Source organism: Gadus morhua, chromosome 16 (genome assembly GCF_902167405.1).
Source record: "Gadus morhua chromosome 16, gadMor3.0, whole genome shotgun sequence".
NCBI classification, from domain to species: Eukaryota; Metazoa; Chordata; class Actinopteri; order Gadiformes; family Gadidae; genus Gadus; species Gadus morhua.
Window position 1 is genome coordinate 11,145,494 of NC_044063.1, and position 13,102 is coordinate 11,158,595.

The 13,102-nt window shown below is 50.0% G+C and overlaps 1 protein-coding gene across 10 annotated transcripts in view; it reads right to left on the reverse strand.

The window, feature by feature from the left end:
* synrg (synergin, gamma) overlaps positions 1-13,102 on the reverse strand; it is a 39,156-nt gene that overhangs the window by 25,383 nt on the left and 671 nt on the right. For 6 of the 10 annotated variants that reach the window (XM_030380757.1, XM_030380759.1, XM_030380758.1 and 3 more), the window contains exons 1-7: positions 11,938-12,036; positions 7,861-7,901; positions 4,961-5,247; positions 2,988-3,115; positions 2,101-2,206; positions 1,657-1,771; positions 577-855 (exon numbers count right to left, since the gene is read on the reverse strand). In XM_030380757.1, the coding sequence (XP_030236617.1) occupies positions 577-855; positions 1,657-1,771; positions 2,101-2,206; positions 2,988-3,115; positions 4,961-5,247; positions 7,861-7,901; positions 11,938-11,972 (991 nt within the window). In that variant the 5' untranslated portion in view covers positions 11,973-12,036. Of the gene's footprint in view, positions 1-576; positions 856-1,656; positions 1,772-2,100; positions 2,207-2,987; positions 3,116-4,960; positions 5,248-7,860; positions 7,902-11,937; positions 12,037-13,102 lie in introns of those variants that run through there. The other 4 variants (XM_030380763.1, XM_030380762.1, XM_030380761.1 and 1 more) reach the window with 2 other exon arrangements.

Consider the following 13,102-nt stretch of genomic DNA (forward strand, 5'->3'; position numbering starts at 1 on the left):
AAGACCAGGGGTCCATCACAACACCAGAACCTATGGACTACGTACACGTTTATGAGCGCAAACATGCACACACTCAAAACACACATACATAAATACATACATACATACATACATACATACATACATACATACATACATACATACATACATACATACATACATACATACAGTACACAAACACTACTTCAATATTGCCAACCTGAACGTTTTCCTTTGTTGCTGCGTCACGCTTGTTTCAATTGATTTAATTACAAAGTAATACGAGACCCCCGGGACTCAATGAACACAGGGAAAATGTCCCTCTAGATGAAGGAAGGAGTCTCATTGTGCAGGTTTATAGCCACTGGTAGGAAGAATTGAACGGCTGCACGCTTTAAAAAGCCTCCTAACACACAGACCACTACCAACGCATTAACAACACAAAGCAGCCACTCAAAAGCCAGCACCACAGCCGGCTCCTCACTAGAGCTCTCTGTCTACAGCTACCACTCCTCCTCCTGCTGGAGCAGGAGGAGGCTCAAGGCACTGGTGTTGGGAGTGGGGAGGAAGTCGGGGATAAAGCATTAGAGACGTTACCTTGAAACGTGGTTTGAGAGCTGAGTTGGACAGCAGAGGTTTGAGCGGGGGGCAGGGGGGAGGGGGCCGGGGAGGACGAGGTGGGGGGGAAGGGTGCGGCCTGGGTCTGGGAGGGAAGGTGTTGCTGGAAGGATGTTGTAGTAGAGGAAGATGAGGTGGAGGAGGAAGAGGAGAAGGAGTCTATGGGCCCCTGAATAAAGTCACTAAACTCATCGTCGTCATCGGGTGGGGCGGGGGGGAGGGAGTGGGGGAGGGCGGTGGAGTGAGATGGCGATGAGTCTGCAAAAATGGAGAAATAAGGATGATGATGACACACACACACACACACACACACACACACTGCAAATACAGGATGGGTTCAGTGGGTCACATAAGAGTGAGGAAGCGGAAATCTTCAGTGTGCATGGCCACAAAATATACAGTAGAGCGGATAATTGGATCCGAGTCAAAGATCTGACTCTCAATAGCGGTATAAAAACCATACAGGTTCGGGTGTCAATCAGTTGGTATTTTCGGCCGTGCACAAGTGACTAAGCTACAACAAATAAAATGAAAACAACCGTTACATATGTATCAAGATCTATTAAATAATATTAGCACAAGTACAGAAAGAGTAGAAGAAAAACCACAATGACGATGATGAAGTACGAAGTAAGAACCATGCGATATAGTGCACACAAAAAGAGGCGGGTTACTTTGGTGTTCCTCGGGCATGGCGGCCTGGCCTGCAGTCTGTCCACATGAGGTGTAGAACCCTTGGCTTAGGTGGTCAGACCTACAGACCCCTCCAGCCCGGAAACTCACCTACAGGGGGTCCGGTACCTGGCCTACACGGGGTCAGGTACCTGGCCTACAGGTAGACAGGTACCTGGCCTACAGGGGGTCCGGTACCTGGCTGGCCTACAGGGGGTCCGGTACCTGGCTGGCCTACAGGGGGTCCGGTACCTGGCTGGCCTACAGGGGGTCCGGTACCTGAATGGCCTACAGGGGGTCCGGTACCTGAATGGCCTACAGGGGGTCCAGTACCTGGCTGGCCTACAGGGGGTCCGGTACCTGAATGGCCTACAGGGGGTCAGGTACCTGGCTTCTTGGTCTGCGCAGAGGGCGTTGGGTGCATCTTGGCGTCCCTGCTGAAGCCGTCCAGGTTCCCCTTGATGGCCTCCAGGGCGTCGTCCCGGCTCTTCTCCCCGCCCACCTGCGCACAACGGACGCCGGAGGTCAAACGTAACCGTGACGACCTCCACCTCCTGCTCCAGTAACCAGACAGGGGAATGGGAGGTCCTGCTCTAGGGAGGGGTTGGGAGGGAGGGCATGGGAGTAGGTCTAGTGGGGGTTGGCGGGCAGAGTCTGAATGTATGGGGGCGGGGTCTGCTGGGGTTAGGGGCGGGGTCGGGTTGTGTAGGGGGCGGAGTAAAGGGCTGGTTTTGGCTGGGTCTGGTTGAGTAGGGGGCGTGGTCTTGGCCAGGCTAAGGGGTGTGGCTCTGGCTAGGTGGGGGTGGGGTTCTAGCTGGGTGGGGGTCTCACCTTGGGCTTGACGCTGCTGAGCAGCCGGAGCTTCTGCTTCTGCTCCTCAAACTGCCGCCTCTTCCGGTCCTCCTCCAGCATGCGCTGCTGCTGCCCCAGACGCTTCCTGCAGGGAGAGAGGGACGCATGACTGGGGGCACCACACACACACACACACACACACACACACACACACACACACACACACACACACACACACACACACACACACACACACACACACACACACACACACACACACACACACACACACACACACACACTAAAGTGTACATTGTACATGCTGAATACACAACATGACCCCTGGTTTTGATTCTTACTTCTTGGCATTGATGGCCCAAGTGGGAATCAAACCTCTAGCCCTGGCAGTACTAATGCCACGTGCCGTGTGCCGTGCGACAGTACTTTCAGCGAGCTGTTGAATTGTTATTTTGAATCATTCCTTCATTAAAATAACAATGTGAAGAGCCTTTCTGGTGTGTCCTCTGAGCCTCACAAAGGAAAGTCAGCCTCTTCCAAAATGTTTTCATTTCTAAAATTGTAGTCATTATTTATCAAATTCCACAAAGCCATTTTATGGGCTGTTTTTCTTGTCGACACAAGCCTTAAAGTGGGAAAAATACTTGAATTGCTTCTTTTCCCTCGTTACCATCGTATGAAATAAGTGTTCGAGAAAAACACCACCATAAATACAAATTTAATTTCCCTTCTCCTCCATGTTTGTTCTCATCTCAGGAAATGATTCACAAATACCCTTCAGAACCGGAGAAACAGCAAACACCAACAGAAACACAGCATAGACAAACACCCCACTCCTAGCCACCAACACACACACGCACACGCACACGCACGCGCACGCAGAGAGGAGAGCGAGGCGCGAGGCTTACTGATGCTCTTCGGCCATCTGTTTCTGCATGTCGGCTGTGTACTGGTGCCCCGGGGCCCGCATGCCCATGAACTGAGCCTGGCCCATGAACTGCATGCCTGGGGCCTGCATCCCCATCTGCATGCCTCCCTGGTGGTCAAAACACACACACACACACACACACACACACACACACACACACACACACACACACACACACACACACACACACACACACACACACACACACACACACAGGTGCGCACAAACACACACACACAGGCGCGCACACTCACACGCACGCACACACAGAGGCGCGCACACTCACACACACACACACACACACACACACACACACACACACACACACACAAGATCAGGAAGGGAATAATTTGTGTGCATGCTCCGCGTTCTCAATTAAATGCTCACACGAGTGGTAAAACACGATGCAGTTCCAAGAGAAGTCAGCGGTGCAGAAGTCTTATTAACAGTTAGCATGCAGGCGGCGCCGTGCTGTTTATGCCTCGCTGGTGCTCAGTGTGATTGGTAAACACCTCCATTCAGCAAGCCAAACAGGGGGAGATGGACGCTTAAAAGGATCACTGAACACTGTTTCAGTTGTACGCACGCAGTTAGGAATGACAAACATTGTCAGTGCCATGACAATGTGTGACAGAAGCTATCATGACTGCTTGTCACCATTTCATGGAGAAAACACTTATAACGGAGCCTTTCTATACAATACATGTGCATCTCTTTTCACGGGTGGCAAGCATTCACTGCTGATTTATACATTTATGTTCTGTATCTGGGAGGAGGGGGGAGAGAGAGGTGAGAGGTTGAGAGAGAGGGGAGGTGAGGAGGGGGGAGAGAGTCGAGGTGAGGAGGGGGGAGAGAGAGGTGAGGAGTGGAGAGAGAGGGGAGGTGAGGAGGGGGGAGAGAGACGAGGTGAGGAGTGGAGAGAGAGGGGAGGTGAGGAGGGGGGGGGAGAGAGGTGAGGAGTGGAGAGAGAGGGGAGGTGAGGAGGGGGGAGAGACGAGGTGAGGAGGGGAGAGAGACGAGGTGGGGAGGGGGGAGAGAGGGGAGGTGAGGAGAGGGGAGAGACGAGGTGAGGAGTGGAGAGAGAGGGGAGGTGAGGAGGGGGGAGAGACGAGGTGAGGAGGGGGGAGAGAGACTAGGTGAGGAGTGGAGAGAGAGGGGAGGTGAGGAGGGGGGAGAGACGAGGTGGGGAGGGGGGAGAGAGGGGAGGTGAGGAGAGGGGAGAGACGAGGTGAGGAGTGGAGAGAGAGAGGAGGTGAGGAGGGGGGAGAGAGGGGAGGTGAGGAGGGGAGAGAGAGGGGAGGTGAGGAGGGGGGAGAGAGTCGAGGTGAGGAGGGGGGAGAGAGACGAGGTGAGGAGGGGGAGAAACGAGGTGAGGAGTGGAGAGAGAGGGGAGGTGAGGAGGAGGGAGAGACGAGGTGAGGAGTGGAGAGAGAGGGGAGGTGAGGAGGGGGGAGAGACGAGGTGAGGAGGGGGGAGAGAGACTAGGTGAGGAGGGGGGAGAGAGACGAGGTGAGGAGGGGAGAGAGAGACGAGGTGGGGAGGGGGGAGAGAGACTAGGTGAGGAGGGGAGAGAGAGACGAGGTGAGGAGGGGGGAGAGACAAGGTGAGGAGGGGGGAGAGACGAGGTGAGGAGGGGAGAGAGAGACGAGGTGAGGAGGGGAGAGAGAGACGAGGTGAGGAGGGGGGAGAGAGACTAGGTGAGGAGGGGGGAGAGAGACGAGGTGAGGAGGGGGGAGAGAGACTAGGTGAGGAGGGGAGAGAGAGACGAGGTGAGGAGGGGGGGAGAGAGACTAGGTGAGGAGGGGAGAGAGAGACGAGGTGAGGAGGGGGGAGAGACAAGGTGAGGAGGGGGGAGAGACAAGGTGAGATGGGGAGAAAGAGTCAAGGTGAGGAGGGGAGAAAGAGTCAAGGTGAGGAGGGGGGAGAGAGGCCTACAGGTGGGAGGATTCATACCTGCATGGGCATCGCGCCTGGGGGCATCTGTCCCCCATAGTTCATCCCCACCATGCCCTGCATGTTGGGCTGCATGACCTGCACCATGGGGAAGCCCTGCTGAAGCTGCTGATGATGCTGCTGCTGCTGCTGCTGCTGCTGTTGCTGTTGCTGTTGTTGATGCTGTTGTTGGTGTTGTTGGTGTTGTTGATGCTGTTGATGCTGTTGCTGCAGCTGCTGGTGATGCTGCTGTTGTTGTTGTTGTTGTTGTTGTTGTTGTTGTTGCTGCTGCTGCATGGGCATCATGCCTGCACACACACATATACACACACAAACAGATGCGCACACACATATGCACACAGACACACACACTGTCATTTGTGGTACACATCACAGAAACGGCAAAGAAAGCCCTAGGGCATCCTGAATAACAGTCAGAAGTGCTTTGTTGACCAGTATCTGGTGACACACACAGATGACATTAACGGGGACATAGCGCGACAGAGGCAGATCATCAGCAGACCTAGCAACCTAACCTAGGGCTGCTTGATTATGGGAAAGATCATAATCATGATTTTGGTCAATATTGAAATGACTATTATTCAAACGATTATTTGAGTTTGAAAACATGATGTATTTATTCAGCATGTTTCTCCTAAAACACACTTTGGAACTGAGGATTTTCGACTTGATAAAAAATGATAAAAAAAAAAATGTTCAAATCTAAAATAATTTACAGATATGTATCCAGCTGCACTTTATAAAACATTTAATGATGATAAAAAAAATCTAAAAACAAAAGAAAAACTTGGTTATATTAGTTTTGTGATCGTTTGACGCTGAAGTCGAGATCGAAATTCGATGAATCGCCCAGCCCTATCATAACCCTGACTCCATTCCTAACAGTAAGGACTTGGGTCGACTGCTGGTGCTGGTTGTGGTAGAGGTGGAGGGCCTGGCGGATGCTGTATCTGCTCAGCAGAGTCTAGGAGTTGGCCTCCAGATGAGTCACCAGACTGGTGCTCAGGCAGTTAGGATGAATAGCCCGGTAAGGACGTGCCGCAAAAAATAATTAATCTCACCAGAAAATAAAGAAATAATCCCAAATGGCAAGGGGAGGATTTATTGTCAAATTAACAAACCACCGACAGCGAAGCTCTAAACTGAGCTAGCAGCCTTATTTGTTTAATCACCACCTTTGTTGAATTTTCTCCACAGCGGTGAACAACTTCACATAAATAAAGCGTGCAAAAATGAAAAGAAATAGGCATGGATTAGCATAAATACAAGGCTAGCCGGGCGGTTCTGGCAGTGAGCGCCACAGGCTAACGACGGGACAGCTTCGCACTGGCAACAATGCACTTTGTTAGAGCTAGAGTTTATTCAGCGGTAAGCTGTGGTGAGGAGAGAGAGGTGAGGAGTGGAGAGAGAAGGGAGGTGAGGAGGGGGGAGAGACGAGGTGAGGAGGGGAGAGAGAGGGGAGGTGAGGAGAGGGGAGAGACGAGGTGAGGAGGGGAGAGAGAGAGGTGAGGAATGGAGAGAGAGGGGAGGTGAGGAGGGGGGAGAGAGAGGTGAGAGGTTGAGAAAGAGGGGAGGTGAGGAGGGGGGAGAGAGTCGAGGTGAGGAGGGGGGAGAGAGAGGTGAGGAGTGGAGAGAGAGGGGAGGTGAGGAGGGGGGAGAGAGTCGAGGTGAGGAGGGGGGAGAGAGGGGAGGTGAGGAGTGGAGAGAGAGGGGAGGTGAGGAGGGGGGAGAGAGACGAGGTGAGGAGTGGAGAGAGAGGGGAGGTGAAGAGGGGAGAGAGAGGGGAGGTGAAGAGGGGAGAGAGAGGTGAGGAGTTGAGAGAGAGGGGAGGTGAGGAGGAGGGAGAGAGAGGTGAGGAGTGGAGAGAGAGACTAGGTGAAGAGGGGGGAGAGAGGGGAGGTGAGGAGGGGGGAGAGACGAGATGAGGAGGGGAGAGAGAGAGGTGAGGAGGGGGGAGAGAGGGGAGGTGAGGAGGGGGGAGAGAGTCGAGGTGAGGAGGGGGGCGAGACGAGGTGAGGAGGGGAGAGAGAGGGGAGGTGAGGAGGGGGGAGAGAGGGGAGGTGAGGAGGGGGGAGAGACGAGGTGAGGAGGGGGGAGAGAGACTAGGTGAGGAGGGGGGAGAAACGAGGTGAGGAGTGGAGAGAGAGGGGAGGTGAGGAGGGGGGAGAGACGAGGTGAGGAGGGGGGAGAGAGACGAGGTGAGGAGGGGGGAGAGAGACTAGGTGAGGAGGGGGGAGAGAGACGAGGTGAGGAGGGGGGAGAGAGACTAGGTGAGGAGGGGGGAGAGAGACTAGGTGAGGAGGGGGGAGAGAGACTAGGTGAGGAGGGGGGAGAGACAAGGTGAGGAGGGGGGAGAGAGACGAGGTGAGGAGGGGAGAGAGACAAGGTGAGGAGGGGGGAGAGAGACGAGGTGAGGAGGGGGGAGAGAGACGAGGTGAGGAGGGGGGAGAGAGACGAGGTGAGGAGGGGGAGAGAGTCGAGGTGAGGAGGGGGGAGAGACGAGGTGAGGAGGGGGGAGAGAGACGAGGTGAGGAGGGGGGAGAGACGAGGTGAGGAGGGGGGAGAGAGACGAGGTGAGGAGGGGAGAGAGAGTCGAGGTGAGGAGGGGGGAGAGAGACTAGGTGAGGAGGGGAGAGAGAGACGAGGTGAGGAGGGGGGAGAGACGAGGTGAGGAGGGGAGAGAGGCGGCCTGAGGAGGGGGAGAGACAAGGTGAGATGGGGAGAAAGAATCAAGGTGAGGGGGGGGGAGAGAGGCGGGGTGAGGAGAGGGGAGAGAGTCAAGGTGAGGAGGGGGGAGAGAGACTAGGTGAGGAGGGGGGAGAGAGTCAAGGTGAGGAGGGGGGAGAGAGGCGGGGTGAGGAGAGGCCCCAGGCAGCGGTGTTGACCGAGCGGTGACTCACCCTGAGTGGGTCTCATTCCCCCTCCGACCGGATACATGAAGCTGCAAGGAGGAGAGGAGGGAAAAGCACAGATAATGAGATTCAAACACACGCTTAAAAGTCAACATGGCCCTCACGAACAGGCTGTAGGAGCCCTAGAAGGGAGGGAATAGGGAGCTAGGGAGCGACACTTGTGGTGAACTGAACAATAAAAACAGTGTTGTGTAATGATTACGACTAAATCATGGGGCATGTGATGGATGCGTGATCCATGTACTCAAAACACTTTAATAATAAGTGTCCTAGGACTTACTTAAATGTATTTTTCGGATACCCCCTAGGCTAGGAGGCATCTGAAAAATACATTTTCAATATTGAGATCAATTGAAAAGTAAGTTACAATTTCAGTCACATTAAACAAAAGAGGAACAGGCTTGTTGATATAGGATGATTAAATACAGATATGCATTTGTTACATTCTAGTTGCCAAGGATGCTTTGTTTGCATTGTCTTGATTGTTTCTATTTCCATATCTATGGTGGCACCGCCACACACATATCATTTGTGCCTTAATAAAACTGTTTGTTTCTGTCACATCACCCATAATAATCGTTCCCTTTTTCTTTTTAACAGAGCAGAGACACCATCTGAATATAAAACTAGCCTTAACTTCTGCCTTTACTCTACAGAGGGCCTGAACAGCCCATAATATCACATTGACCACGGGCACTAAACCTGCCCCAAGAAATAAAGCAAACATAGATCCCAGTATACCTGATGCTTGGGAAGACATCGATCAGAGGAACAAGGGCATTCACGAGCAACAACTACAGAGTGTGCTTCTCCCGTGCCGTGGCCGTTTAAAAGGCCCATCCCTGCAATTTAAATGTGCTTTTGTAATGGCCTCATTGGTATGTGCAACGCCCATGCTAGGTGCAACCTTAAGACTCCTACCAATTTAAATGCTAAGCGAGTAAGACATCACAATAATAGCTGCATTAACATCAGCTGCAGTACAGGTGTTTAACTGCTATAGGGTTGATTCAAATCGTTTTTAAACAGCTACCTCAGGCCGGTACGACTAAAAGGGAATCCGTGCAAAGAGACAGCACTTTGGCTGATGCTCAGGGAACTGCACAGCGCTAGAGTAATGTTTATTAAGATGTAAGGCTACAGCCTAAACCAATGAGTTAACAGATCCTGGAAGAGCGAAAGAGAGCGCCTCAAACCAGACGAGACGGGCCTTGAAGCAGACAGCGCAGCCGGAGTCAGCGGAGGCCGGGTCCGTGTGCTGCCTGGCTCAAACACAGACGGGATTGGCAGCAACTCAACAAAACGCAGGAGATAAAGGAGGATGACACCAGACATGGGAGGGTAAGCCGTTCACAGCTGCTCCGAGGGAGAGACCTGCAGCTCACCAGGCTTTCATTGGGGAGAACTGATGACAACCTGGGTGGGTGGGTGGGTGGGTGGGTGCCACAACACGCACACTCACCGTAGAATAAGCGAATATCGGGTCACGGATCAGCAGATTAAAGAGATCAGCAGCAGTGATTGCAGATGTGGAGGCTGGGTGTGGCCTTGCTTTGTAAGATACGGGATAGAGGAAGATGATGTGGGCTTAATGCCGTGTGATCGGCACTTTAAAGGGGTTGGTATTATGCTGCCAGTCATGGGGGGTGCTGGACAGATCAGTCTACCAACGTAGCCAGTAAACTGTAGCAAACGTTGCTCATCGATCCATCATCCATTTGTGATGTCACTAAGACACAGAAAACGGCAGATTTTCACACAGCTTGTCATGGCTAATCACACTCACACCTGGTGGCATAATATCACTCCTTTAAAACGTGAAACTGCGATGATGTGTTCAGTAAGGTAACGTTAAGAACGGGATGAGTGGGGAGGCTGCCGGCCAGGCCATTAGCTTAGTGTTTGTCTAGTCATCGTAACCATTATCAAATAACCTAATTGTTCTTATGGAAACTATCTCACACTCATTTGTAATTCATAGGTTTTTTTTCCAAACCTCACAGAACATAACTTCACTACACAATACAATATCAACGCATTGCATAATTAATGAAAATAAGCCATAGGATAGATATCACTCCTCTGAAAAGGGGAACTCAGAGGCTTGGGTGGAAATGTTAACCACAGTAAATAAAGAAGTGAAGAGGAGAATGACTGTGGGCAGGTTGATTTACGCAACGCTACGTCTTATTTGCCTTGTCACCCTGTCAGCAACTTTAAGATAAAGAATAAATAGTCACAATAACTGATAAGGTTATTTTCCACCCGCTGAAATGCTGCTTCAACATTTGGCATGCACCCAAACATCACAAGATGGCCTCAGTGTACATTCCCTGCCCGGTGGGCAGTAGAAATACTCTAGCACTGTATCCTTCATAGGCAGCTACATCATTCCTCCACTACTAAGACATGAATAGGAGATAAGAAAGAAATATGGACTGACTATCTCTGTATCCCTCCTAGGCTGCTACATCGTGCTTCCACTACTTAGACATGAGTAGCAGCTAGGCCAAATAGGCAAAATATGTAAATTTAATAAGTCATGATAAAAAATGTATTTGGGTCATCAAGGGATTTAAGAGTTTAGGAAGAGATTGTCTGACTTTGGAGCTAAATAACCTAGCCGATGTCAACTCCATGTAAAGGGATAGGGAGGTTAGAGAAGTTTTTTATCAACTCAGGGTGGTTGTCTGTTTAGAGACCCGGTAGTACTGCTCCATCTACTGGCATCGCACCGCTCTACCATTCAAAAATAACATTTACATCAATTCAATTCTATATTGGTCAGTGTCCTTCACTAGTTAATTTAATTTTCCTTGTGTCTTTCCTAGTTTCAACATGCCGTTCCACATTTGGGAGGAAAAAAAAACCTTGGGGTTTGTTAGGCAGGTCAACGTTCTGATGTTTTCCAGTAGACATCTTACTGATAGCGATAGACCGATAAAATGGGCCCACCTAAACTAGTTTCATCTTGATGACTAAACCCAACCGCAACCTGCCCAGATGCAAAAATAAACACATACTCGAGTTATATGGAGGATTTATAATCAACGAATCACCATGAAGGCGGATGAGCTATGCCTAATTATTCAAAGACGCTAGACTAGGATTATCTCCATCTTTGGGTGTAGTATTTCAGGTAGTGTCAGTATCACGAGGATAGTTGAGAACTTTGAGAACCAAGGCAGCACAGATATATTATTTAAACCACTGGGCAACGCCAGAGCATGTCTTATGAATGAGTCATGAAGATGTCCAGTCCTGCTCTCTTTAGATAATGCTGCATTTCACCACATTTAATCAATCCACACGACCTACATGGACATTTACCAGTCCATCGTCATTATGGTGAATTAAAAGTAAACCCACGACCCTGTCTGCTTAACAGAGCATTGCTTTGTGTGTTTCTCATGTTAAAATAACCCAGATACAAAAAATAACTCAACTCTATGAACTCCTGGAGACCCCTCTGAACCACATCAGCTCAGAGCTGATTCCTACGTCATCAGCACCCCGAAACAGGCTGGATGGACGTAGAGTGCACACTGCAGGGGGTTGTCAGAGCAACCAGAGCAACAAAACTAGGCCTTACAGGTCTGAAGGATTAAACGCCATCCTCCCCCTCTATGTTGTAGGACCATTGATCTTCTGATCTCCATGTAGCTTACCAGTACTCATAACAAACACACACACAACGGCAGGAGGGTGACTGTCATTCGGGTCCGAGTTGACAACTAGGCTACTTGTTGAAGCACACGTTGATCTAGAGACGCAAACATTGAAACATACAAACACAGCAGAGGAGGGAAGGTCGTAGCTAACCTGGCCTACATACACGGCTCTGCCTCTTCCAGACCAAACCAGACGGACCAGCTAGCAAGCAGCATATCTAGACACCTGTCTGCCAGATCCTCTTCTCTGGTCCTCGACAACAAAGCAGCTCTGCTGATCGGGGCTAAGTCCGACCTTGACGCTAAATACACGAGCCGCTTGATTACAGGGCTTCGCATCGACAAACTATCCCACATTTAGACACGTAGGGTTATAAAAAAAAGAGCATAATACCTGCCGCCTCCCCCAGATCCTGGCCGTAGCGCCATCTTGATAACTGTTGTTTCCTAATCTGAGGGATATCGTCAGCAGTGACGATAGCGGGCACTTCCGGGTTGCTGTAATGCGTGTTTAGCACCGCAAGGTGTCATCGTTGTCACAGCTATACTAATACTATGCTATGCTGCTATAACTAAAACTTCAGTCAAGTGTCATTTATTGTGACGAGGATTACAATAAATAACAGTTTTCCTTCAGTATTTTAATGTTAAAATATATATTCGTTTTTATTCCCTAATCTATATTAAACGAGTATGAATGTTTTAGTGTTTAAATGCAGTTGAAAATCTTTATTGCATTATAAATTAGAGTATGTCAACTCTAATTTGTGGTTAAAACTAAGTGGCCTCACTACTTTTATTTTCACATTGGCTATATATGTGCTGCACATTACTCAGATAGAAATACTAATACAATAAAGAGTCAATAAGAGTAAACAAGAATAAACAAAGGATGATAATTATGCTGCATTTATAATAATAATTACCAATGTCATTAGGTGGTTTTTCAGCAGTTGCAGGTTATCTGCATGTGCATATGTTTATGCATTAAGTTTGAACCTTGATCTGTTTCAAAGTACAAAAGTAGGCCAACTGCCAGTAACACCTGAAGTACATTAAATAACCCTTTTTGTTTCTCTTCTGGTTGATTGACACTATAATGTGGTTTCTGACATGGCACACACCTATGATATCAAACCACAAACATACCGCTTAAAACACCGCCGTTATACAGTGTTCAACAATAAATAAATTGTTCTTTCACATTCACACGCAACCTATAATAAAAATCGATTCAAAGCAAAACAACGAATCACATAAACCTTATTGATTTGTATTGTACGACACAGACACTTGACCCCTGAAGGTCTGGCTTACATGTTTACGGGCTATGGGAGGTCACTCAAGACCCAGCGCAGCCTGATGCACGCCGTGATCAGGCCGGCGTCCTCATTGTTTTCCCGGTGACAAGGCCGAGGAACAAGATGGGCCCTTCGGCCATTGTCCTCCTGAGAGATTTACAGCTTGATTAGGGAATGCAAAGCAGAGCACGACGAGGCCCTCCGCCGTCCATCACCCACCCAACCCTTTTTAGATTTGAGCAGGACGATTCAAGCAAT